This window comes from Labeo rohita, chromosome 6, assembly GCF_022985175.1.
Source record: "Labeo rohita strain BAU-BD-2019 chromosome 6, IGBB_LRoh.1.0, whole genome shotgun sequence".
Lineage (NCBI taxonomy): Eukaryota > Metazoa > Chordata > Actinopteri > Cypriniformes > Cyprinidae > Labeo > Labeo rohita.
This window is the reverse complement of record NC_066874.1, coordinates 7,901,235-7,925,489: the sequence shown is the minus strand read 5'-3', so window position 1 is coordinate 7,925,489 and position 24,255 is coordinate 7,901,235. Positions and strand designations below refer to the sequence as shown.

At 37.9% G+C, this 24,255-nt stretch overlaps 1 protein-coding gene across 1 annotated transcript in view; it reads left to right on the top strand.

Moving 5' to 3' along the window:
- Positions 1-763: 763 nt before the first annotated feature.
- The window catches only part of dnah9l (dynein, axonemal, heavy polypeptide 9 like), a 54,372-nt gene continuing 30,880 nt past the window's right edge, over positions 764-24,255 (top strand). Inside the window, 48 exon segments of the mRNA XM_051112368.1 lie at positions 764-851; positions 946-1,192; positions 1,364-1,570; positions 2,325-2,509; positions 2,628-2,823; positions 3,530-3,629; positions 3,743-3,954; positions 4,053-4,295; positions 4,497-4,664; positions 5,273-5,389; positions 5,594-5,731; positions 7,202-7,326; positions 7,418-7,613; positions 8,310-8,414; positions 8,529-8,701; positions 8,794-9,016; positions 10,222-10,443; positions 10,445-10,552; positions 10,978-11,232; positions 11,579-11,748; positions 11,902-12,124; positions 12,203-12,319; positions 12,930-13,016; positions 13,184-13,342; positions 13,504-13,587; positions 13,768-13,926; positions 14,090-14,212; positions 14,292-14,414; positions 15,837-16,061; positions 16,146-16,237; positions 16,364-16,490; positions 16,588-16,752; positions 16,843-16,968; positions 17,199-17,306; positions 17,414-17,545; positions 17,635-17,795; positions 17,877-18,033; positions 19,864-20,009; positions 20,651-20,767; positions 20,885-21,023; positions 21,101-21,193; positions 21,312-21,506; positions 21,611-21,688; positions 21,913-22,045; positions 23,415-23,542; positions 23,624-23,772; positions 23,851-24,001; positions 24,098-24,229. Of these exon segments, the coding sequence (XP_050968325.1) occupies positions 947-1,192; positions 1,364-1,570; positions 2,325-2,509; positions 2,628-2,823; positions 3,530-3,629; positions 3,743-3,954; positions 4,053-4,295; positions 4,497-4,664; positions 5,273-5,389; positions 5,594-5,731; positions 7,202-7,326; positions 7,418-7,613; positions 8,310-8,414; positions 8,529-8,701; positions 8,794-9,016; positions 10,222-10,443; positions 10,445-10,552; positions 10,978-11,232; positions 11,579-11,748; positions 11,902-12,124; positions 12,203-12,319; positions 12,930-13,016; positions 13,184-13,342; positions 13,504-13,587; positions 13,768-13,926; positions 14,090-14,212; positions 14,292-14,414; positions 15,837-16,061; positions 16,146-16,237; positions 16,364-16,490; positions 16,588-16,752; positions 16,843-16,968; positions 17,199-17,306; positions 17,414-17,545; positions 17,635-17,795; positions 17,877-18,033; positions 19,864-20,009; positions 20,651-20,767; positions 20,885-21,023; positions 21,101-21,193; positions 21,312-21,506; positions 21,611-21,688; positions 21,913-22,045; positions 23,415-23,542; positions 23,624-23,772; positions 23,851-24,001; positions 24,098-24,229 (7,218 nt within the window). The 5' untranslated portion in view covers positions 764-851; position 946.

Genomic DNA, 24,255 nt, shown 5'->3' with positions numbered 1-24,255 from the left:
TTGATGCTGGTTTAACCTGGTCCTTTGCTGGTTTATGCTGGTCCTTAGCTGGTTTATGCTGGTCCTTTGCTGGTTCATGCTGGTCCTTGACCAGCAACAGGACCAGCAAAAACTGCTGTTTTTTTCACCAGGGTTGGCCTCTTGAGTAAAATTGAGGTGTCTTGTTCCTCCTCAAGCGTGAGCTCCATATTCTTCTATATCATGCTACGTTTTGCCATAAAAGTAAAAAATATTTTTAAAAACAATCGATTCTTTTACATATCAAGTTTACAGTGTTAAAACTAAAGACCTTCTGTGTTGTATCGTCCTGAACTAAAACTTCATTTTTTATTTAAAAAAAAAAAAAAAACTTTAGGGACATTTGGTATCAGCAGAGGGCAGTGTGATTCTTACTGAAGGTGCAAGTTTAAGGTCACAGTCTGGTTTTAAGTTGCTGCTATTTTGAATTTCTCTTCTGAATGTGCTTCAGAACTATAAACAGATTTTAAAAATGTGTATTACATGAAAGACGATGCATCAGATCATCTTCAAATGTGTGGGTATCAGGTTATACAGCGTTTATGCAAACATGCGCCTGATACTTTTGCTGGCTTTTCCAGTGCACACTCAGGTTTCATTAGCACCAGGTGTGTGCTTCTCTCACACAACGTGGGTGCAGGTACACAAAAGCCATTGACCCTGTTGCCATAGGGACCTGACTCTACAGGAGTTCAGTTTCTCTCCCCCACTGACGAAGAAGGTAAAGAACAACCCAATGGATGAGATCACATAAAGCCATCACATCATTTTAGAATGGAAATATACTGATGATAAAAAATACAACAGGATCAGACTCAGAAACTTGGTAGAAGGTGAGAGGTTTGATACCATGATAAGATTTAAGCGAACAATTTGCCTTTGGACTGTATGGCTGGAGTAATTTTCCTCTTCCTTTCTGTGTCTTAGCATGGCTGAGGCCAGTGTGCGTGTTCCTTTGGAGCAGGTAAAGATGAGTGCCATCTCTGATGAGCGTGTGGACTTCCTAAGGGAACAGGCCTTCACCATTCTGCGACTCAAAACTGACAAATGGAACCGTTTCATTGGACTGGAGGAGAATCAGAGAGCTTTGCTTGATTTCTTTGAACAGGGCTGGCGAGAGTATCTCATATTGTTCGTGGGACCAGGAGGAACTCTTCATGCAGGAGATGAACAGGTGAGTATATCAAATACACTCATACAGAACACACTCACTTTCAAAGTTCTGACTAACAGAAAATTCAGTCTCACCTTGTTCTCAGTGTGGCATTAGGATGCCGTGTATCATTTCTTCTGCAAGTGTCTCTCATATTCAGTGAACTGACTAGCTTTTGGTATTCGAAATAAGTCATCACTTGTTTCGAGTGCTTTCGCTTCTGAAAGCACTACGCCCGTCTTTTCCTCCCAAAAGAGCTCATCTCCCTGGTGGACCAAGCTTCTGTGTGTCTTTAAAAAAAAGAAGGGCGTCATCTCCAAAACCACCTTTAGAAGCCAGCTCTGGTTTGGAGAGATTGCGGCACAACCTATGGACCACGCTCCTGTGCTCATCTCTCAGGTATACACAATTAAAACATTAGCTATTTCCACAGCTATGCAGGTTAGCCTATATAATGTATAATAGAATAAATAAAGTAAACGAAATAAAGTAGCACATAATAGTTAGACTTAGGGTTGGTTCAAATTGAACTAGCATCCACCTTATTTTGTTCTCGTAAGTGTGGGCGCAGCCATTTGTAAATGTTATGTGTGTCATTCGCTTCCGGCTATTTTTTGCTGTACAAAACAGCTTGTTTTGCTGCTTGATATTGCATTGGTGTGTCTTACCATATAATTTTAATGTATTATCTTAATTATGAACACATTGTTGTTTTACCTTTTTTTTGTAAAGGTCGTTTGACTTTCTTTGCACATTCGCTTTGTAAAAACTGGGTCAGTATTTCCATCTACGTCACGTATGACCTTCCCAACATGATTACTTAATGCATGAAGTCCAGCTAGTGCAAGAAGCATTTGTGGTTAAAAAGTATACACATTTTTATTTATTTATTTTTTTTTAGAAAATAACTGATCGTTTAGCTAGATAAGACCCTTATTCCTCTACTGGGATCATGTAGAACCCTTTGAAGCTGCAATTTGGGCCTTCAACCCTCAAAACCCTTAATTTATTTTTGACTGAAGAAAGAAAGACATGAACATTTTGGATGACATGGGGGTAAATAAATTATCAGAATTTTTCATTCTGGAAGTGAACGTCTCCCTAGGAAGATAGGCAATGTTAGACAAAATAAAAAAAATGTGTATGTTTATAGGTGTTGGTTGCAGTGCTTGGAAGTCCCCTGAATCAGTCCGCCTGGCCCCGGGTGGTCAGTCAGGACATTTGCAGGCACCTTGAGCATCTGCTCAGTGAAGCAGTCACACTGAGAGGGCGAGCACAGGGTCGAACACTACTGCCCCTGCCACTGTGTGTAGAAAGAAAAGATGAGCAGCAGCTCAGGTATGAACTTGTACACTCTATGTCAATCACTCAATCAATCATTGGAACAAACATTTACCAAGCTTGTGATATCATGTATCATTTGTGTGTTTGTGTGTGTGTGTGTGTGTGTGTGTAGCTCGGACTCCTGTCTGATTGACAGGGCATTATTGTACTCTATTGAGACCATGGTGGTTCAGTGGTGTCGCCTGATGGGCTCTGTGCTGCAGCGGGACTCCTCTAAGCTTCTGCACCAGGGGGACCACCCAGGTCCCACAGTGGAGCTCATTTTCTGGACTAAACAGAAAGAAAACTTATTAGGAATCCAGAAGCAGGTGGAAATTAAGTGGATTTCAGTGTTGTTGTTTTATTTTGCATATACAGTTGAAGTCAGAAGTTTACATGCAAAATGTTAATTATTTTACCAAAATAAGAGGAATCAAGCAAAATGAATATTATTTTTTTTAATTAGTACTGACTTGAATAAGATATTTAGTATAAAAGACGTTTACATATAATCCACAGGAGAAAATACCCTTAACTATTAATACTGTGTTGTTAACTGAATGATCCATACCTGTTTTTTTTGTTTAGTGATAGTTGTTCATGAGTCCCTTGTTTGTTCCGAACAGTTAAACTGACCTCTGTTCTTCAGAAAAAAAATCCTTCAGGTCCCACAAAAACTTTTCACGCTAAGAACAACTGAGGGACTCATATGCAACTATTATATAAGGTTCAAATGCTCACTGATGCTTCAGAAAGAAACACGATGCATTAAGAACTGGGGAGTGAAAACTTTTTGAATATGGTATTATAGGGTAAAGTATCTTCTGTAGCTTCTGAAGAGCGCACATCTTGATTCTGTTCAAAAGTTTACACCCCTGCCTCTTAATGCATCGTTTTTCCTGTTGTTTTAATTTCAAAAGAATTGAGAGAATTGAAACCAAAGAATTGATCCCTCTTATTTTGGTAAAACAATTAAAATTTTGCAGGTTCTGCAACTAAGTTTAAACTAAATCCAACTCTGTTTTATTTGTGCAGCTGCAGAACCCAAAAGTTGATCAGGTGCTGGAAATTTTGCAGAGGATCAAGAGCAGTTATTATCCTTCATTTTATGACATTATTCAAAAAGTAAACCACGGTAATCACATCTGAAATGTATAAACACTCTCATTATAACATGATTTTGATGTAAAGACATTATATTTTTATTTATAAATCAATAAATGTAATGTCAATGCATCGATTTTCTAGCTGTGATGGAGGCAGAAGACATTGACTTGCACTTGAGGACCTTACGGCGGCCCATAGCTGCATTCGAGGAACGGAGCTTCACTGATCTGGAGCCTCTGATCCCAGCTCTATTTCACACACTCGCTCTCATCTGGACACACTCTCACTTCTACTGCCGCCCACCGCGCATCGTCACACTTCTCACAGAGTTCTGCAACCTACTCATTGACAAGGTGTGCTTACTCATTTATTTAAATGATCTTCTAATCTAAATTATGTTGTTTGATGTGTTTTTTGTATAATGTGTGTATGTGCACATGTGGTTCTGCAGGCCTCAGTGTATCTAATTCCTGAGGAACTCTTCAAAATGGAGTTAGAGGAGGGTATGGATCGAGTTCGGAAGGCCGTCCAGGTGTTTTGGGAATTCAAGCGCAGTTTCCAGCAGCACCGGGACAAACTGACACCCACTGGACCTTACAGGCGACCAGGACTTGTGGTCAAACCCTGGGACTTTCCCTCTGAGCTTGTGTTTCACCGCATTGATTGCATCATGGAGAGACTGCGCATGATTGAGGTGTGTGCACACAAATCCAACTCCACTGAAAACAGCTGAGTGTATAATTATGTGTTTTCTGATCTTGGCTGTGAACAGTGAATCCAGATGTTTTACACAAGAAACATGTTGTAAAATTAACATAAACTTCTATGTACTCCACACAGAGTCTGAAATGTTGTTTTTGTTAATGATCTGCCTCTGTGTGTGCGTGCCTTTCAGGAGTTGTTTGCCTCTGCTCTGGACTTTCTAAAGCTGGAACGGATTGAGCTGGGCGGCTCTCGAGGCAAGATTCTCAGTGATATGGTGTACAGCATGAATGATGAGTTCCTGGACAGCTGGAGAGCTCTGAGAGAGAGCAAATATGACCCACTCGACTACAACAAGAAGGTTTCACCATATATTCACACAAATAAACATTACAAAGATTTTTTTAGCCAGTTTTTTTATTTTTGAAAGTTCCTTATGCTTAGTTGCATTTATTTGATCAAAAACTCAGTTAAATAACTGTTTTCTATTTGTGACCTTGGACCACAAAACCAGTCATAAGGGCCAATTTTTTGAAATTGAGATTTATAAATCATCTAAAGCTGAATAAATAGCCTTTCCACTGACGTATGGTTTGTTAGGATAGTACAATATTTGACCAAGTTACAACTATTTGAATATCTGGAATCTGAGGGTGCAAAATCGCCTATAAAGTTGTCCAAATGAAGTTCTTAGCAATGCATATTACTAATCAAAAAATTAAGTTTTGATATATTTGCAGTGGGAAATTTACAAAATATCTTCATGGAACATGACCTTTTATTTAATATCCTAGTGATTTTTGGCTTAAAGGAATATACCCATGCTACTTATTACTGATAAATAACAGACCAATTTCTTTTTAAAAAAAAAAAAAGAAAAGAAAAGAAAGAAAATTGTTCTTTTGGACCATAGTGTATGTGCTCACATTCATAATTCATTATATAAAATCACACTCTTGTGTTTTCTAGGAGTTTGTGTGTGACTATAATCGATTCATGGAACAGAACAGAGACTTTGACCAGAGACTGGCAACAGTAATAAACTTGGCCTTCCAACACTCCCAGGGCCTGGAGTCTGCTTTTAAGGTATCACACACATGCACGCAAAAGCATGTGCACACACACACACACACACACACACACACACACATACACACACACAGATGCTCAGTAATAAATGAACAGACATGCATACAGTATGCAAAACACAAGGTTTATAGTCATTATTTAATTCAGTGTGTGCAAAAATCCTGTCTCTAAGCCTCTAACATTGAAAGCCTGTGTTTGTAGCTCCTGCAGATGTTTGGTACTTTGTTGGAGAGGCCAAGGGTTCACCAGCTTTTTGCTCCAAACTACTCTCAGCTGCTGGTCATGTTCCAGGAGGAAGTCAACCTCTGTCAGCGCATCCTGGACACACAGAGGGAGAAGGTTTGTGTGACTAATAATTACGGAGTGAAGCAGGGGTTTTCAAATTGGGGTTCATAAAGCGCTGATAGGGGTTTGTGGAAAAAATGTTTGAACCCCTGCCTTATGAAGCTTACAAAGTTTGGAGCATGTTCTGTTGGTTGGCAGCTTGGTGAACCCTTTAAAAAATAAATAATTTGACTGATCTCGGGTCAGTTTTATAATCTAGGTTTTAACTGATGAATTTAATATAAAATATAAAAAGGAGAATGATAATTAATTGATTCTAATTGGCATAGTTTTCCAATCCCTGCATAAGAACGCACAAAACAAGCACTATACATTAATAAAAGAACATGAATTATATAGATATAATTCAATTATTTTAATTTGCAATGGGTTTGTGAAAGGTGTCATACATATTTGGACTGTATCCTAATTGCAACTACAAGAGTTTTGACCAGCAGATGTCACCAGCGTGCCATGTTTCGAGCACTTTGAAACAATAAATCAGTTTAAGCAATTGGTTCAGTTGATTTGTAGTTTCAAGGCTATATCGTTTCTCCCATCACTAGTTTTTAGGACTGTCAGAGCTTTGTATAAAGAAATTATTAGTTAAATATACTTATTATTAATTAATATATGAATTATGTTAAATATCAGCTAGTTCCTGTGTTTGGCAGTGGGGACTGTTCTGTTAAGCTTTCTGTAGATTATATTGTTACGCCAGTAGGTGGCAATAAATGACTGTCTTGTCTTTATAAGTGATTGAGTCACTGAATTATTCATTCAAATTATCTGATTCATTCATGAACAAAACACATTTACAGTGTAATGCTGGAAGATGCAATGGTTAATTCCGCCTTGACTTTGTTTAAAAAGGTTTTCATTGGCGGAGCAAAAATACATAAAGTAGTAATGTTGCATCTTAAATGTCAATTACTCAAAATTAACGTCTTGCTTATAAAACTGTAATATGTGACCCTGGACTACGAAACCAGTCATAAGGGCCAGTTTTCTTAAAACTGAGATTTATACATCATCTGAAAGCTGAATGAATAAGTTTTCCATTGATTTATGGTTTGATAAAACAATATTTGGCCAAAAAACAACTATTTGAAAATCTGGAATCTAAGGGTGCAAAAAAATCTAAATATTGAGAAAATTAAAGTTGTCCAAATGACGTTTCTTAGGAATGCATATTACTAATCGAAAATTAAGTTTTGATACATTTATGGTAGGAAATTTACAAAACGTCTTCATGGAACATGATCTTTACTTAATATCCTAATGATTTTTGGCATAAAAGAAAAATCAATCATTTTGACCCATACAACATATTGTTGGCTATTGCTACAAATATACCCGTGCTACTTATGGCTGGTTTTGTGGTCCAGGGTCACATATAAATATTTGATGGAATATGCCCTTTAGCAAGGCACTTTGGATAATAGCGTACTTACTGATTTTGTGATAATGTTTGTTTCGGTGCAGATGAGGAACGGCTATCCCATCCTTGGTAAAAACATGCCAACTGTTGCTGGTAGCCTGAAATGGTCTCAAGAACTCAGAGAACGGATTCTATCAAACCGCAGTAAACTAAGCCAGCTTATGCATATGTAAACAAGCTCACGTTGAGACTCGAATACACAAAACTTTGCTTCTGGTGCATATTTGACAATGTAACATGCCGTATTCTGTATGTGTTAGGCCGTTAGACAGTCCTGAGGCACAACAGGTGTTGCAGGTGTGTGAGTGTGTATTGGAGGTTCTGGATCAGATGGATGAGGAAGTCTACGCAAATTGGAGTGTTGGATTGGATGAGCTGTGCCACACACATCTGAATGAACCACTGCTGATATTGGATGAGGAGAGCAGCCTGTACAGCTTGAACTTTAACCCTGCTGTAAGACACATGCACAACAAACTCACACCTTTTAGTTGTATTGTTCTTAAAGGGGTCATCAGATGCAGAACTCACTTTTACATGTTGTTTAAACATAAATGTGTTTTGGCAGTGTGTACACAACCACGCTATAATGATAAAAATCCACCCAGTGGTATTTTTGTAATCTTTATAAGAAATATCCCCTATTTCAAATCAAGCCATTATCACAGCGACAAGAGCGCTGCTACAATAGTTGATTGACATGACCGTCTTACCTTAGACCTGCCCTGACTGAGCTGTGAACAGTTCGACTCCAACCGCCATTGTTTCGACTCCGGTGCATGGGAAGACAAGAATGTCTCCGATTGAGCAGTTGAGGTGTTCTGTTGTTGGATGTAATAATGATCATAGCAGTCATCATTTACTCCCGACATCTGAGCTGCTAAAGATGCAGAGGATTAACGTTAGTTTCGTTTTAAGAAGAAATGCGCTTTTGGAAAATGGGTATCCGATGACCCGTGTAAATTTGGCTAAGTAAGCTAATTTGCTTGATAAAGCAATGTCAAACTGTACTTCACCCAGTAGTTAATTAGTCAGTCAGTTTGCAGTCAGTTTGTTAGCTTAAGATAAGTCTAAGAACAGTTCAGAAACACACCTGCACTCAAACACTCCTGCTTTCTCCACGTTTACTGTTATATGATGTTGATGTTTTAGTTGACGTCTGTTTTGAGGGAAGTGAAATATCTTGGAATTCTGAAGAACCACAGCATTCCCAAGGCTGCTTTGAGTCTGTACTCTAAACGGGAAATGCTTCACATGGTGAGACTCTCTATGGCCATCTGTGCCTTTATGTTTGCACCGTGCCAAGAAATGAGCTTTGTTTATTCTATTCTTTCAAACTTTGTTTCTCTCTCTCCCTCTGTATGTGTTTAGTACACCAGTACTCTGTTCCAAATCACTCAGTGGTATAATAAACTACACAGCACAATTCTGGCTGTTGAGCTGCGTTTGGTAGAGTCTGAGCTGGAGGAAGTGAGGTGTACCTTAAGGCCTACGTTAAAGGAACTACGATGGAGTGATGAGCATCTCACTGACTACATTAAGAAGTAACAGATATATTCTCATATTATTGTTAGCCAATCCAAAAATTCTTAATTTGTGATGTTATTGCTCTACTATACTCTTTGTGTGCTTGTAGCACATGTGATCTGGTACGGGGTGTGTCGGAGCGTGTGCAGAAGAGCAAGGCTAACTTGGAGAAACTGCAGGGGCTGATGGGAGTTTTCAGTCACTCTGCCTGCATTACGCGTAGGACTAGTCGTCGTGGCAATCTGCTCATCCTCACCGATGTAGAGGAGAACTTCAAGCGACAATATGCTCTCATCGCTCGCACAGGAGAGAAGATACATGAGCTTGTGCAGGTGTCGGTTTCACTGTTTGATTCAACAAAATGAGAGGGACACACTTTAAAATTCTGAAGAAGGGCTAAGGATTCATCGGTAGATAGAGATGCAGCAGAGACCCTGTTGCATATTGAATAGCTCACTTAAAAGTGAAAATTCGCTGAAAGTATATAATTAAGTTTTTTGTGGGAGGGACAATAAAACTTTCAGTTGAACTTTAGTTTACGTTACTTTAACTTAAAGGGATAGTTCACCCAAAAATGAAAATTACCTCATGATTTACTTACCCTCAAGCTATCCTAGGTGTATATGACTTTCTTCTTTCAGAAGAATACAATCAGAGTTAGATTAAAAATGTTTTTGCTTTTTCAAGCTTTATAATGGCAGTGAATGGGTGTTGAGATTTTGAAGGCCAATAAAGTGCATCCATTACATTCATTATAAAAAATACTCCGCACAATAAGTAAAGGCATTCTGAAGCGAATTAATGCATTTGTGTAAGAAACATATTTATAAATCATAATCTCTGTCGTACACACTTTCACATGTAGCATTCCAGCAAATGACATAGCACACAGGCGAACGCAGTGACAAACGATGAAGTGCTGTGGAGAGAGCAAAACACAACTCCGGTCACAAATTAAAAGTATAAAGTGAGGATTTTTAAAGAAAAATTTCAACACAGACGAAAAAGGTTTTTTTTTGCTCTTAACAAAACTTGGTTCTCGCGAGACTCTCTTTTATGATTGCACATACGATAGTTAGCGGAAGCTAGAGATTACAGTTTATAAAGATTTGAAGAAGGATATTTGTCTTACACAAATGCATCAATTTGCTGAAGAAGGCCTTTATTAACCCCCTGGAGCCATGTTGAACACTTTTTATGATGGATGGATGCACTTTATTGGACCTCAAAATCTAAACAGCCATTTACAGGCATTATAAAGCTTAGAAGAGCCAGAAAATATAATCTGAAAGAAGAAAGTCATATACGCTTGAGGGTAAGTAAATCATGCAGTAATTTTTTTATTTTTGGGTGAACTGTCCCTTTTATATTGTGTTTTCATTTAATGTATATATGTTTTGTTTTTCTTCATAAAATTAGTTTGAGATCAATAATTGGCCCCTAGGGGTCACTTATTAATTGGAATTGTAAGTTGTCTATTCTTGTGGAATTTTATTTATAGTGGATTCTTATTTGATTTCCTCCTTTTGCCTTTCAGGAGAATGCTGAGCTGCTTGGTGCTGATTTGGACTCCGAGGCTTGGCAGTCCTACACAGAACATGTGGACAGAAGCATTCTCACTGGGTTCTCCAGTGCTGTGCGATGTTCCCTGCAGTACTTAGTTGAGAACACGGACCCAGCGCTCCACATTTCTCCGCTCTTTGAAGTTCAGCTAACCCTGACCTCTGACATGATCTTTCACCCCTCGCTCAGCTTCTCCAAAAAAGGGAAACTTCTATGATATCATTGACCAGATGGTGTCAGATATCTTTAGAATGGCTTCTTTCATAAAAAGAGTGGCCAAAAGCAAACAGTCTGAGACTTACAAGGTAAGATAATTTTAGTTTGCAATGTAATGTTGAAGTTCATCAGAGAATGATTGGAAATTTTGCCACTAAAGCCTGCCCTGTTGAAAAAAAAAAAAACAGCATATGCTGGTTAGGTATGTTTTGAAGCATGGCTGCTGGTTTGAGGTGGTTTAAGCTGGTTTTTAGATGGTCATGAGCTGGTTTAAGCTGGTCATGTGCTGGTCCTAACCAGGTCCTGAACAGGAGCTAGTTGCTTAGGACCAGCACATGACCAGCTTTAACCATCTTAAACCAGCTCAAACCAGCAGGTATGCTTCAAAACATACCTAATCAGCATATGCTGTTTTCAGACAACAGGGTGTTGTCTGATAAACCACCTAGTGTTTTCTGTAAAGACCTAAAACTTCTTAATGACATGAGTTATGACTGACCATGTTATTTCCTAGGCGGATGTAGATCAGATACCTGAGCTGGTGGAGTTGGCTCAGCTGGTGCGATACCGTGCACGTGTGGCCATTGCTAAGGTCAAAGACTTCCAACATTCCTTTGATTCCTATCGTTATCTCTGGACTGGAGACAGGGTGGAGTTTATGAGGCAGTTTCTGCTCTATGGACACGCCCTCTCTGCTGAGGAGGTGGAGCTTTATGCAGATTATGAGCTGCCCAAGAATCCGCCCAAACTGCAGAACTTCAGAGAGCAGGTATCTGCTACCAGTCAGGATTACGATATACAATATTTTGAGTGATTTAAATACATGATATAATTATAGAAGCCTGTTTTCATCTCAGAGTAAAAAAAAGTAATTTGGCTAAGTGGTTAATTCCCACCTTACAATTACGATTTAGTAAATGACTTTATGACTATGACTTTTCATTAATGCAGCTTTCTGAGAGTTTGACTTTATATAATTTATCTTTCAATTACCGTTTTTTATTGTTAGACAAAAAGACGAACATTTTTAACAAATTACACAAGTATGCAAAGGCCACTGGATCTACTATAATTTTTCAATTTTTTTTTTCTTTCTCTCACTGATTTCTCAATAGATCAGTGAGTTTGAGGATCTTTACAAGAAGGTATGCATGTTAGAGGAGAAGAGAGTGTTCTGCGGCTGGTTTCAGGTGGACATAAAACCTTTTAAAATATCTCTGATGAACATCATTAAGAAATGGAGCTGGATGTTTAAGGAACACTTACTGAACCATGTTATTGCCAGGTAATATTTATTCAGACATTGCCCCAAAATTCCCCTAAAAAAACTCCCCAATAAATCATTGAAAATTCAAGCATTGAAAACTTGTATGTTTTAAGTACAACAACTGTAATTATGTAGAGTGACTATGACTAATCCCATCTTTCTCTGTCTTAGTGTGCAAGAGCTGGGCTCATTTGTTGAGAATACAGAGATTGGGTTGGCCAAGACTGTAACTGATGGGGATTATGGCAAACTGGTGGACATCATGGGCCACCTGATGGCCATCAGAGACCGCCAGCTCAGCACAGAGCAGCATTTCAAACCCCTCAAAGCCACCTCGAACCTGCTCAAAACCTACAACCAACAGCTACCTGAGCATGTTTACATATTGTTGGAGGTATCTTCACCTACGTGCGTTTGTTTCTGCTACTTTTCTATCCACACTACTGCCTCACATAACCATGTGCTTTCACAGGCCTTGCCAGAGAAATGGAAGAATCTCAAGAAGGTGGCTTTTACAGTAAAACACGAGGTTGCTCCTCTCCAGGCCAATGAAGTTGCTGTAATTCGCAGGAAGTGCGTTCAGTTTGAGGTAAGGGCTTGAAAAACACTAAATCATCATGATAAGCTTGTTAAGCTTGTATGAAGGGCTACACCAGTTTTGAAGCTTAACTTAAAGGGGTCATCGGATGCAAAGTTCACTTTTTCATGTTGTTTAAACCTTAATGTGTGTCTGTGCAGTGGTTTTTAATTAATCTGTAAAAATAATATCTGATAATAATAATATCACACCGACAGAGGCCGCTCCCACAATAGTTGATTGACATGAGTGTCTTACCTCAGTTCAGCTGCCTCAGTCCGCCGCAGTTATCTTTATCTAGCTGGCTAAAATGAAATATTCAGAATGACTTAGTCAAGAAGAAAGTGTGTATGCATTCATATCTTATATATATATATATATATATATAGTATTGTATTGTATTGTTAAAATATGAAAATGAGATATAACATATCAGAATAATTATTATACTTACAATATTTATAATTTTTAATTTTTTTTTATATTATTAAATGTTATACATATAAAAAATGTTGCAAAAAGAAAGTATTATTTTTGTGGTGGGACCAATTTTTGTCCAACCAGCAGGAAAAAAATAATTTTTGTTAATATTATGCTTGAGCATCTGTGGTTTGTTTTCTAGATTAAACAGCATGATTTCAGGGAACAGTTCCGCACTGAGTCCATATTTTTCATCAGCCTGCAGGAGCCATACAAACTCATTGACAAGGTGCTCTCATCAAACCATTCTTGTATGTCTGTGTGAGCATGTATGTTTTAAATAGGTTTTATTCTTCTGCTGAAATGTTTGTTCTAGCCCAGAAGGTTCTTTCTCATAAAAATCTGAGAAAGTGTCTTACATTCTATATGTTTATAAATGTCTTTGTTTGTGTGTAGACTAATCGTGCAGTTGCTCATTTTGAGAATGAGATGTCCAAGCTTCAACAAACAGCCAATCTGTTCGAAGTCAGTTTTCCGGACTACAAACAACTTCGACAGTGTCGGTCAGACATCATCCTGGTTAAAGCAGTCTGGGATATGGTTATGTTTGTTAAGGTAATATTTGCTACACATAAGATTTAGAGTACAATATTCTTCCTGTAAACAACTTAAACACATACAGAAAAAGTAATTTAAAGTTTGTCTTAATCTTTCCAAAATTTCCCCCCAATATTTTCATCTGCTTGGTGTTCTCCTGGGAATGATGGGTAATGTAGTCCAGCATCTCAGACTGGACTAAGACTCCATGGAAGGAAATCAATGTGGAACAGATGGATATGGAGCTCAGAAGGTTTGCTAAGGTACAATTTACATCTTAAAATTCTATCTCTCTTCAACATTTACCAGATGCATAAAACAAGAATGGAATCTAGTCATTGAATGAGGTTTATGACAAATACCAGTTGAACTAATGTATATTTATTGTTGCTTTGTAATGAATTATGGAATAGCAGTGCTTGTTTATTTGTGTGTATGTGTAGGAGCTGAAGACTCTGGACAAAGAGGTGCGTGCGTGGGATGTCTACAACGGTCTGGAATCCATTGTTAAGAATTTGTTGACATCACTGAGAGCTGTCAATGAACTTCAAAACTCTGCTGTCAGAGAAAGACATTGGCAACAGCTCATGCGCACAACAGGGGTAACAAACAAACCAGCACAGCATAACAAAAACCTGACATCATCTGCTGTTTAGAAATAATGAAAACCCATTTACTAATAAATATCAGCGGAGTGATAAACAGAAAACTTAATAAACATCATGTGAGTAATAGAGGACGCAATCTCTCTTTCTGTCCTTGTAGGTGAGTTTTGTAATGGATGAGAACACCACACTTGGTGATCTCCTGGAGCTGCAGCTCCACCGTGTGGAAGAGGAAGTGAAGAATATTGTGGACAAAGCAGTCAAAGAGATGGGAATTGAGAAGGTACATGAAGGAGATTGAAAGCATTTCTGAGAAACACTCTGAGGCATTTTTAGGTCGTCATAAAATGTTGTGTGTGCAGATTCTGGGTGAGATCAAGCAGACATGGTCCATGATGTCCCTGTCATATGAGACACACACAAGTACTGGAACACCTCTTCTCAAAGCTGATGAAAACCTCATTGAAACCCTGGAGGACAACCAGGTAACTGTATCAGTCAGCTGGGTTTAGCAGAAATCAGTTCTAATCAGTTTGGCATAAAAATACATTTACTTTGTTCAGGCCAGTTTGGTTCTGTTCAGATCAATTTTGATTGGTTATGATCAGTTTAAATCAGTTACAGTTGGGGTCAAAAGTTTACATACACCTTATAGCATCTGCAAAATGTTAATTATTTTACCAAAATAATAGGGATCATACAAAATGTGTGTTATTTTTTATTTAGTACTGACCTGAATAAGATATTTCACATAAAAGATGTTTACATATAGTCCACAGTTGACCCCAAATGACGCCATTTAAAAGTTTACATACACTTGATCCACAGCTGTTCTTCTTCTTCTTATTATTATTTTGTTTAGTAATGGTTGTTCATGAGTCCCTTGTTTGTTCTGAACAGTTAAACTGCCTGCTGTTCTTTTGAAAAATCTTTCAGATCCCACAGATTCTTTGGTTTTTCAGCATTTTTGTGTATTTGAAACCTTTCCAACAATGACTGTATGATTTTGAGATCCATCTTTTCGCAATGAGGACAACTGAGCGACTCATATGCAACTATTACAGAAGGTTCAAGCGCTCACTGATGCTTCAGTAGGAAACACAATGCATTAAGAGCCAGGGATGTAAACTTTTTGAACAGAATGAAGATGTGCACATTTTTCTTATTTTGCCTAAATGTCATATTTTTTTGTTTAGTACTGCCCTTCAGAAGCTACAGAAGATACTTTCATGTTTCCCAGAAGACAAAATAAATTTAATTTACCCTGATCCTCAAATTCAAAAAGTTAATGCATTAGTGAGCATTTGAACCTTCTGTAATAGTTCATATGAGTCCCTCAGTCGTCCTCAGTGTGAAAAGATGGATCTCAAAAACATTCAGTTATTGTTGGAAAGGGTTCAAATACACAAAAATGCTGAAAAAGCAAAGAATTTTTGGAATTTTTCTGAATAACAGCAGGCAGTTTAACTGTTCAGGACAAACAAGGGACTCATGAACAACTACCACTAAAAAAAAATAAATAAAAAATATCTTAATAAATATCTTATTCAGGTCAGTGCTACATAAAAAAATAACACACATTTTTTATGACCCCTCTTATTTTGGTAAAGTATTTAAAATTTTGCAGATTCTGCAAGGTGTATGTAAAATTTTAACCTCAACTGCATGTTTGGATATGATCAGTTTAGATCAGTCTAGTTCATTTTGGCTCTGTCAGTTCATTTCTGAACAGTTAATTTAAGTTTCATTCAGATCAGATCAGTTTGGTTTGATTCTAATCCGATCTGTTCAGCTCAGTTCAGTTCTGATGAGTTTGGTTCAGCTGAATTCAAATCAGATCTGTTTGGTTTTGTTCTGATTAGTTAAAGTCAGATTAATGTTCAGATCAAGTTAAATTTGTTTCCTAGGTTCAGTTGCAGAATATTCTCATGAGTAAGTATGTGGAGTATTTCATGGTGGAGGTGAGCGGCTGGCAAAGGAAGCTGGTGGTGGCTGATCTGGTCATTGGCACGTGGTTGGCGGTTCAGCGCACATGGGCTCACCTCCAGAGCATTTTCACCAACTCTGAGGACATCCGGAACCAGCTGGCCCATGATGCAGAACAGTTTCAAGGCATCCATCAGGACTTCCAGGTATTGTGACAAAGAACATGCATGCAGGGAGATAAATAATTGCCAGGCAGATAAGAAATGTTTTAACACAGAATGTTGTTTCAGAGTTTAATGATCACTGTCGTGGAAACTGATAATGTGATAAAAGTCACTAACCAGCCAGGCTTCTTGGAGCAGCTTGAGACTCTTCAGCAAAGGTAATGTGAAAGTTAAACTCTCATTTCCATTGCAAATCACTGTCAGTTTAAATACCCCTTGACATCCATCATAAAAGATTGTTGTAAAGCATGAATAATTATGCAGCATTTGTCTATGTATTGCAGACTGTCAGTGTGTGAAAAGGCTCTGGCTGAGTATTTAGAGACCAAGCGTTTGACGTTTCCACGCTTTTACTTCGTCTCGGCTAGTGACTTGCTGGAAATAGTTTCTAAGGGAACTCAGCCCAGAGAGGTTGTTGTTGTTATATGAATACACTGCATTGCTACAAAATTAAAGTCCTCTTTGTGTTTATCTTTAAATGAATTGCATTTGTGTGTATAATGCACAGGTGACTCGACACTTGCTGAAGCTCTTTGACAATCTGGCTGATCTCTGCTTTAAAAAAGATGATGATGATGGAGGGTTGGATCCCAAAACACCTGTTGCCTTAGGAATGTACAGTAGAGAGGGAGAGTATGTGCCCTTCTCACAGCACTGTGTATGTGAGGGACAGGTGAGACAGAATGAAACACACACAACATTTTATCTTTAGATGCTGTGTTTGAGAAACATTCTGTCTGTTTGTCTGTCTGTCATGTAATAGGCTGAGTGTTGGCTAAATGCTCTGGAGAAGGCCATGCGTTCCACTGTTCGTCAGGAGATCTCTGAAGCTGTGGCAGCGTATGAAGACAAGCCACGAGACCAGTGGCTGTTTGACTACCCGGCTCAGGTGTGTTTGATTCCATTTTCCATATATCGTTAAAATGAGTCACGACCCAAATGTAAATTCTTTACGATTCCTGTTGCTAACAGTTTGTAACTTTATATAAAGAAAATTTATTTGAGATCACTGATTAAAGATTGGATAAACAAAAAACAGTCATGTTACATCAGAGCACTAGTTAAAAAATTTAAGGTTAATTTTAAATGTTTGTCCATTTATATATGTTTGGTTCTCAGGTAGCACTGACGGGCAGTCAAATTTGGTGGGCGACAGATGTGGGCATAGCCTTTGAGAGGGTGGAGGAGGGTTTTGAGACTGCCTTGAAAGACTACAACCGAAAACAGGTAAATGAAAATATAAAAACACTGTAATATAATTTAATAGCATATAATTCATACAATTTACTTTATGTTGATATCTGAGAGAAAGACTTTTTTGTGACTGACTGTAGATCAGTCAGCTGAATTCTCTGATAAACATGCTGCTGGGTGACCTCACCCCTGGAGACCGACAGAAGATCATGACCATCTGCACTATTGATGTCCACGCTCGCGATGTTGTCGCTAAACTCATATCTCAGAAGGTAATCAAACCACAACTCTGTATTGTGTTTCCTAAAGGAAGAGTTTGCAAAAAGGAAATATGATGTCGTCATAATGACCTGTATCTTAGGTGACCAGTGGACAGGCATTTGCATGGCTTTCACAGTTACGGCACCGATGGGATGAGCAGCAGAAGCACTGCTACATCAACATCTGTGACGCGCAGTTTCAGTTCTCATACGAGTATCTAGGGAATACCAACAGACTGGTCATAACACCACTCACTGACCGGTCAGTGTCACACATAGTTATTAATAAGATTTGTGCTGATTACTGATGGTAATTCACTATGCTAATTTTTGTACCCCGCAGATGTTACATCACTCTGACTCAGTCTCTGCACCTCACTATGAGTGGCGCCACCTCTGGTCCTGCTGGAACTGGCAAGACAGAAACCACCAAAGACCTAGGCAGATCGCTCGGCATTATGGTCTATGTGTTCAACTGCTCAGAGCAAATGGACTACAAGGTTTGCAGAACACAATACATAGGTCTAAGAAACAGTATTTGCACAACATTCTTTACTTAAAGGGATAGTTCACTCAAAAATTTTGTAAATTACCCTCATGTCATCTTCGGAACACAAATTAAGATATTTTTGATAGGGGAGTAACGGTACACAGATGTCACGGTTTGGTACGTATCTCGGTTCAAGGGTCACGGTTCGATACGATTTCAGTACAACAGACAAAAAAAACAAATCTACTATGCTAGGTTTCTTTTAATTTATTTTAAACAGACATGAGTACAAATTACAATATTTCCACCTACATGTGAAAATACTAAATATTATATCAAATTAATGTCATATATAGGCTATAAAATCTGCAGTACATATATATACATATAAAGAATTTAATTTCGTTAAATGATAGACAAGGGAAAAAACTGTGCAACACATAACGTAGCCTATATTTGCTGAGTCTCAAATGGTAGAAAGCGGCATTCTGTTTGTTTTTTGTTTAAGTTGATTTTGCTGGTATGAGGAAAGTTGAAGTAATTGCGCTGGCACACACAAACACAAGGCTTCTAGCATTGCTAACTTGACAACACAGTTGGCACTTTATCAAATAAAACACAATGAACCAAACATCAGCGCACCCGCTTCACTGTGTCACTGTTAGAACGTGACTGAAGTACAAAGTCTATAATTTACATAATAAATAATAGTTTAGCATTTGGATGCATTGCAAATATGGAAATATTATGGAATATTTGGATTTTTGCTGAATGAGAGAGGTAGGATACAAGAGCACAAAGCTCCATTTCACAGACAGTTGAATGCGCAAGCCTTTAAAGTAACATTAAATTCCTTTGTCAGTGAGAGACGTGTTTAGAATCAGCACATGGTCACTGTCTAGTGCAGGGGTCACCAGATTTGGTCCTGGAGGGCTGGTGTCCCTGCAGAGTTTAGCTCCCAACCCTAATCAAACACACCTGAACCAGCTAATCAAGGTCTTACTAGGTATACTTGAAACTTCCAGGCAGGTGTGTTGAGGATATTTGGAGGTATACTCTGCAGGACGCCGGCCCTCCAGGAACAAGTTTGGTGACCCCTAGTCTAGTGGGCTTTGTTTTCAAGTGCACAACTCCTGGCATTTGCTGTTCTTCTGCAGGCGGTTATCAAACAGAGTTGCTTTACTGTGGGCGTCCCCTTCTGGATTGAGGGTGAATTGCCTGTATTCAATGTAAGGCGTCATGCACCCAACCGAGATGCCCTTACCGTGATGGTTTGGTACAAATAGATGTATTGTTACACCCCTATTTTTTTATGAAATCAGAGAGCTTTTCGACCCTGCGTAGACAGCAATGCAACTACCACGTTCAAAGCCCAGAAAGGTAGTAAGGACATCAATAAAAAAGTCCATGTGACATCAGTGGTTTAACTGTAATTTAGCTACGAGAATAGTTTTTGGTACTCTCGTGAATGCACGTCAAAGACTGCCACAGAAGAGAAGAAATTGTTGAATAAAATTGTTATTTTTGTTTTCTTCGTGCACAAAAAGTATTCTCAAAGCTTCATAAAATTGGTTGAACCACATATGCCACTTGGACTTTTTAAACAATGTCCTTACTACCTTTCTGGGCATTGAATGTAGTAGCTGCATTGCTGTCTATGCAGGCTCAGAAAGTTCTCGGATTTTATCAAAAATATCTTAATTTGTTTCCCAAAGAGGAACGAAGGTCTTACGGGTATGTAGCGACATCAGGGTGAGTAATCAATGACAGAATTTTCATTTTTGTGTGAAATACCCCTTTTAATGCTTTGTTTCTTGCTCTCTCTTCCTTTCTATTTCAGTCCATAGGTAATATTTATAAAGGATTGGCCCAGACAGGAGTGTGGGGTTGTTTTGATGAGTTTAACAGGATTTCGGTGGAGGTTCTGTCTGTGGTCGCTGTGCAGGTGAAAACTATTCAAGATGCAGTCCGCAATAAGAAACAAAGGTCAGGTCCATTTCACATTTTCCTGTTTCCTAATATTTTCTCTCACATTCTATGGCATCCCATTCTATTGTGTTCTACACAATTTAATACAAATTCCATTATGTTATTTACTCATTCCATACTTTATACATTCTGTATCCCTTTTGTCCTTTTCCATCTTCTGTCTCCTACTTTTCCAAGCCATCTCTTATCATTCAGTTTCATCTCATAAAATTACATTTTATTCTGTTTTGGTCTATCTCGCATCATTTTGAATCATCTGATTCTATCCTACTCTTGGTCCATAATGTTACTTTTTATCGCATCTCTTTCCCATCTGACCTTGTCCTGTCCATTTGAATAACCCCTTTAAAATCTCATTCTGTTGTTATCCATACAAATTTCATACAAATTCCACCTCTCAGCATTCCACACCATCCAGTTGTATCTTGTCTTGTTCTATAACATTCTATTCTTTTACATTCCATCCTTTAAACTTTCTGTATCCCTTTTATAACATCCTATTCCATCCCATCTCCTCTGACCAGCTCCTGTATCTCAGTTTTCCATCATATTCCATTCCATTCCATCTTATAACATCTCATTCCATCCCATTCTATCCCATCTCATACTCCTCCATTCCATTGCGTTCCATTTATCAGGTTCCACTTCCTGGGTGAGGAGATTGAGTTGAGGCCAACAGTTGGGATCTTCATCACTCTAAACCCTGGATATGCAGGGAGGACTGAACTACCAGAGAACCTTAAAGCACTTTTCAGGTACAGGCTCTGGTTATGTTTTAAACTGAATCAAAATAGACAGTACTACTGGAATTTTGGATGTTTATATGTGGAAAATGGATCTTTGTGAACATGAGCTCTGTCTCTGTGTGTTAGGCCATGTGCAATGGTGATTCCTGATTATGAGTTAATCTGTGAGATCATGTTGGTGGCTGAAGGCTTTCTAGAGGCACGTCTGCTCGCACGCAAGTTCATCAGCCTCTATACACTCTGCAAAGAACTGCTCTCCAAACAGGTACCCTTACCCACACACATTCATAAACAAACAAACTTCATGCTTTTGTGTTTTTTAGACCACTGTATTTCTTGTAGGATCATTATGACTGGGGCTTGAGGGCCATAAAGTCAGTCTTGGTTGTTGCCGGGTCACTAAAAAGGGAGGACAGGAGCCGCCCTGAAGAGCAGGTGCTCATGAGAATTGTAGTTTAGTTGTGATGTATTTCCTTTGTCGCTTTGTATTTAAAACATTTTCAGTTTTTTCATTGTTGTTTGCTCTGTAATCTGTTATATGTGTGTTTTCCAGGTGTTAATGCGTGCTCTACGAGACTTCAATCTGCCGAAGGTTGTAACAAGTGACGTGCCGATATTCTTGGGCCTGATAAGCGATCTCTTTCCTCTTCTGGACATCCCACGCAAGAGAGACCAAGAGCTTGAACAGAATGTACGCCGATCGGTTGCTGAACTCCACTTGCAGCCAGAGGAGAACTTCATACTCAAGGTTTGTGTTGTACAGTATGTGAAAAATGTTAAAATGTTTTGACATTTGATGGTTTTGGATATATCTTGTCCTCCTTTCTTTCTTATCTCTTCCTGCTCTCTTAGGTGACCCAACTGGAGGAGCTGTTGGCAGTGAGACACTCTGTTTTTGTAGTAGGCGGACCTGGAACAGGAAAAAGTCAGGTCAGTCCAATGAAGAAATAAAGAGAAAGGCCCATAAATACATGTTTTTTTTTTCCTTCCTCGAGTTTTTTAACTTATTCTATGTATTTTCTGCTTGTTGTTTTTCTTACACAATGCATGATATTCAGAGAGACTGTGTTAGCCAGTTCAAATGTGTTGAGTGGATCTTGTTTCTGTTGTGGTAAACTAATTATTTATGATTTATATGGTTGTTTGTGGGTCAGATTCTAAAGACACTGCATAAGACCTACTCTAACATGAAACTGAAGCCCATCTGGACTGACATCAACCCTAAAGCTGTCACTACTGATGAGCTGTTTGGCTTCTTGCACCCAGCTACACGGGAGTGGAAGGATGGTATGTGTGTGTGTGTTTATGGGAGTGTGGTTTTGTTTGAGGTTCATCTCTGTCGACATCTGTCAGCTGTGGTGTGTTTGTGTTTATATGCGATTATTTCACTCTACTTTTGTGTGTGTTGCAGTTGTCTGTTGCTTTAAGAATCTTATGTCTCAAAGATCTGGGAACTTTGATTCATAAAGGGACAAAATATGATTTTAATTAAAATCTAAACATTTTATATAAATTATAAATTTGGTGCTAGGTAAGTTACACTAATGTTTAAACATTACTTTTATTCAGCTTCATAGCATTATATTGTTCAATAGTGAAAATAAACTCATTTATAATGTTACAAAGATTTCTTTTTATATACACAAGTTTTTGGACAGTAAATTTTTTTATGTTTTTAAAGAAGTCTCTTCTGCTGTACAGTACAATTTTGAAATATTTATACTATTTAAAATAACTGTTTTCTATTTGAATACATTTTAAAATGTAATTTATTTCAGATTTCAAAGCTGAATTTTTAGCATCATTACTCCAGTCACATGATCCTTTAGAAATCATTCTAATATTCTTATTTGCTGCTCAATAAACATTTTTTATTATATTATGTTGAAAACAGCTGAGTAGAATTATTTCAGATGTCTTTGATGAATGGAAAGTTAAAAAAAAAAACAGTATTTATCTGAAATAGAAATATTTTGTAACATTATAAAAAAAAAAAAAAAAAAATATATATATATATATATATATATACGTATATATGTACTGCTTTGATCACAGGAATAAATTACATTTTAAAATATATTCAAATATGAAGCAATTATTTTAAATAGTAAAAATATTTCACAATATTACTGCTTTTGCTGTATTTTGGATCAAATAAATGTAAATTAAAAATCTTACTGTCCAAAAACTTTTGACTGGTAGTGTAAATGCTGTTCTTTTAAACTTTCTATTCATCAAGAAATCATAAAAAAATATTAAGCTATTTTCAACATTAATAAGAAATATTTCTTGCGCACCAAATCAGCATATTAGAATGATTTCTGACATTGAAGACTCAAGTAATGGCAACTAAAAAATGCAGCTTTGCATCGTGGGAAAAAATAATGAAATTTTAAAATAATAGAAAAGTTATTTAAAATTAAAATAATATGTCACAATATTATTGTTTTCACTGTATTTTACTGTATTTTTGATCAAATAACATTTGAACCGTAGTGTTTAGTTACAGAAGCTTAATTTAAGAACAGTAGGAATCAGTGGTAAGATTTGGTATCTAATGCAATGACATTCATACATTATGTACATTAAGTGTTTTTTTATGGATTAAAATGTGCAAAAATGTGTTTGTGTGACCACAGTTCCTTGGGTGTTTTAGGTCTGTTTTCTTCCACAATGAGAGAACTCTCTGCTATATCTCATGATGGGCCGAAGTGGATTGTTTTAGATGGAGACATCGACCCCATGTGGATTGAATCACTAAACACCGTCATGGATGATAATAAGGTTGATAATCATGATATAAAACAATAATACCATAAATGTGTGAACTGTGTAATTGTTTATATTTATGTATGTATATATTAGGTGCTTACCTTGGCCAGTAATGAGCGGGTATCACTGACCCCCTCCATGCGTTTACTGTTTGAGATCAGCCACCTGAAGGCTGCAACCCCGGCTACAGTATCTAGAGCTGGAATTCTTTACGTGAACCCTCAGGATCTGGGCTGGAGTTCGTAAGTGACAGCATTCACCTCACTGATATCATACTGAGTTTGTGTTTGAGACACTCAACTCCTTATTTTGATTGATAGGTATGTGACAAGCTGGATAGACACCCGTCAGGCCCAATCTGAGCGAGCAAATCTCACTATATTGTTTGACAAGTATGTTCCCTACTGTCTGGAGCAGGTCAGATGCAACCTTAAGACAATCACACCTATACCTGAGCCAAGCATGGTACAGGTAAGAGACACACAATCCACACACTTGGTATATATAAATATGTATAGCCAAACTTTTATGAAACTTTAATGTATGCTTGTTCTTTGGATGTGTTAGACACTATGTTGTCTGCTGGATTGCTTGCTGACTGAAGAAAACACCCCTCCGGACTCTCCCCGTGAGCTCTATGAGCTCTACTTTGTGTTTGCATGTGTCTGGGCCTTTGGAGGGGCTCTATTCCAGGACCATGTTAGTAGTGAAAACTGTGCCGTGTT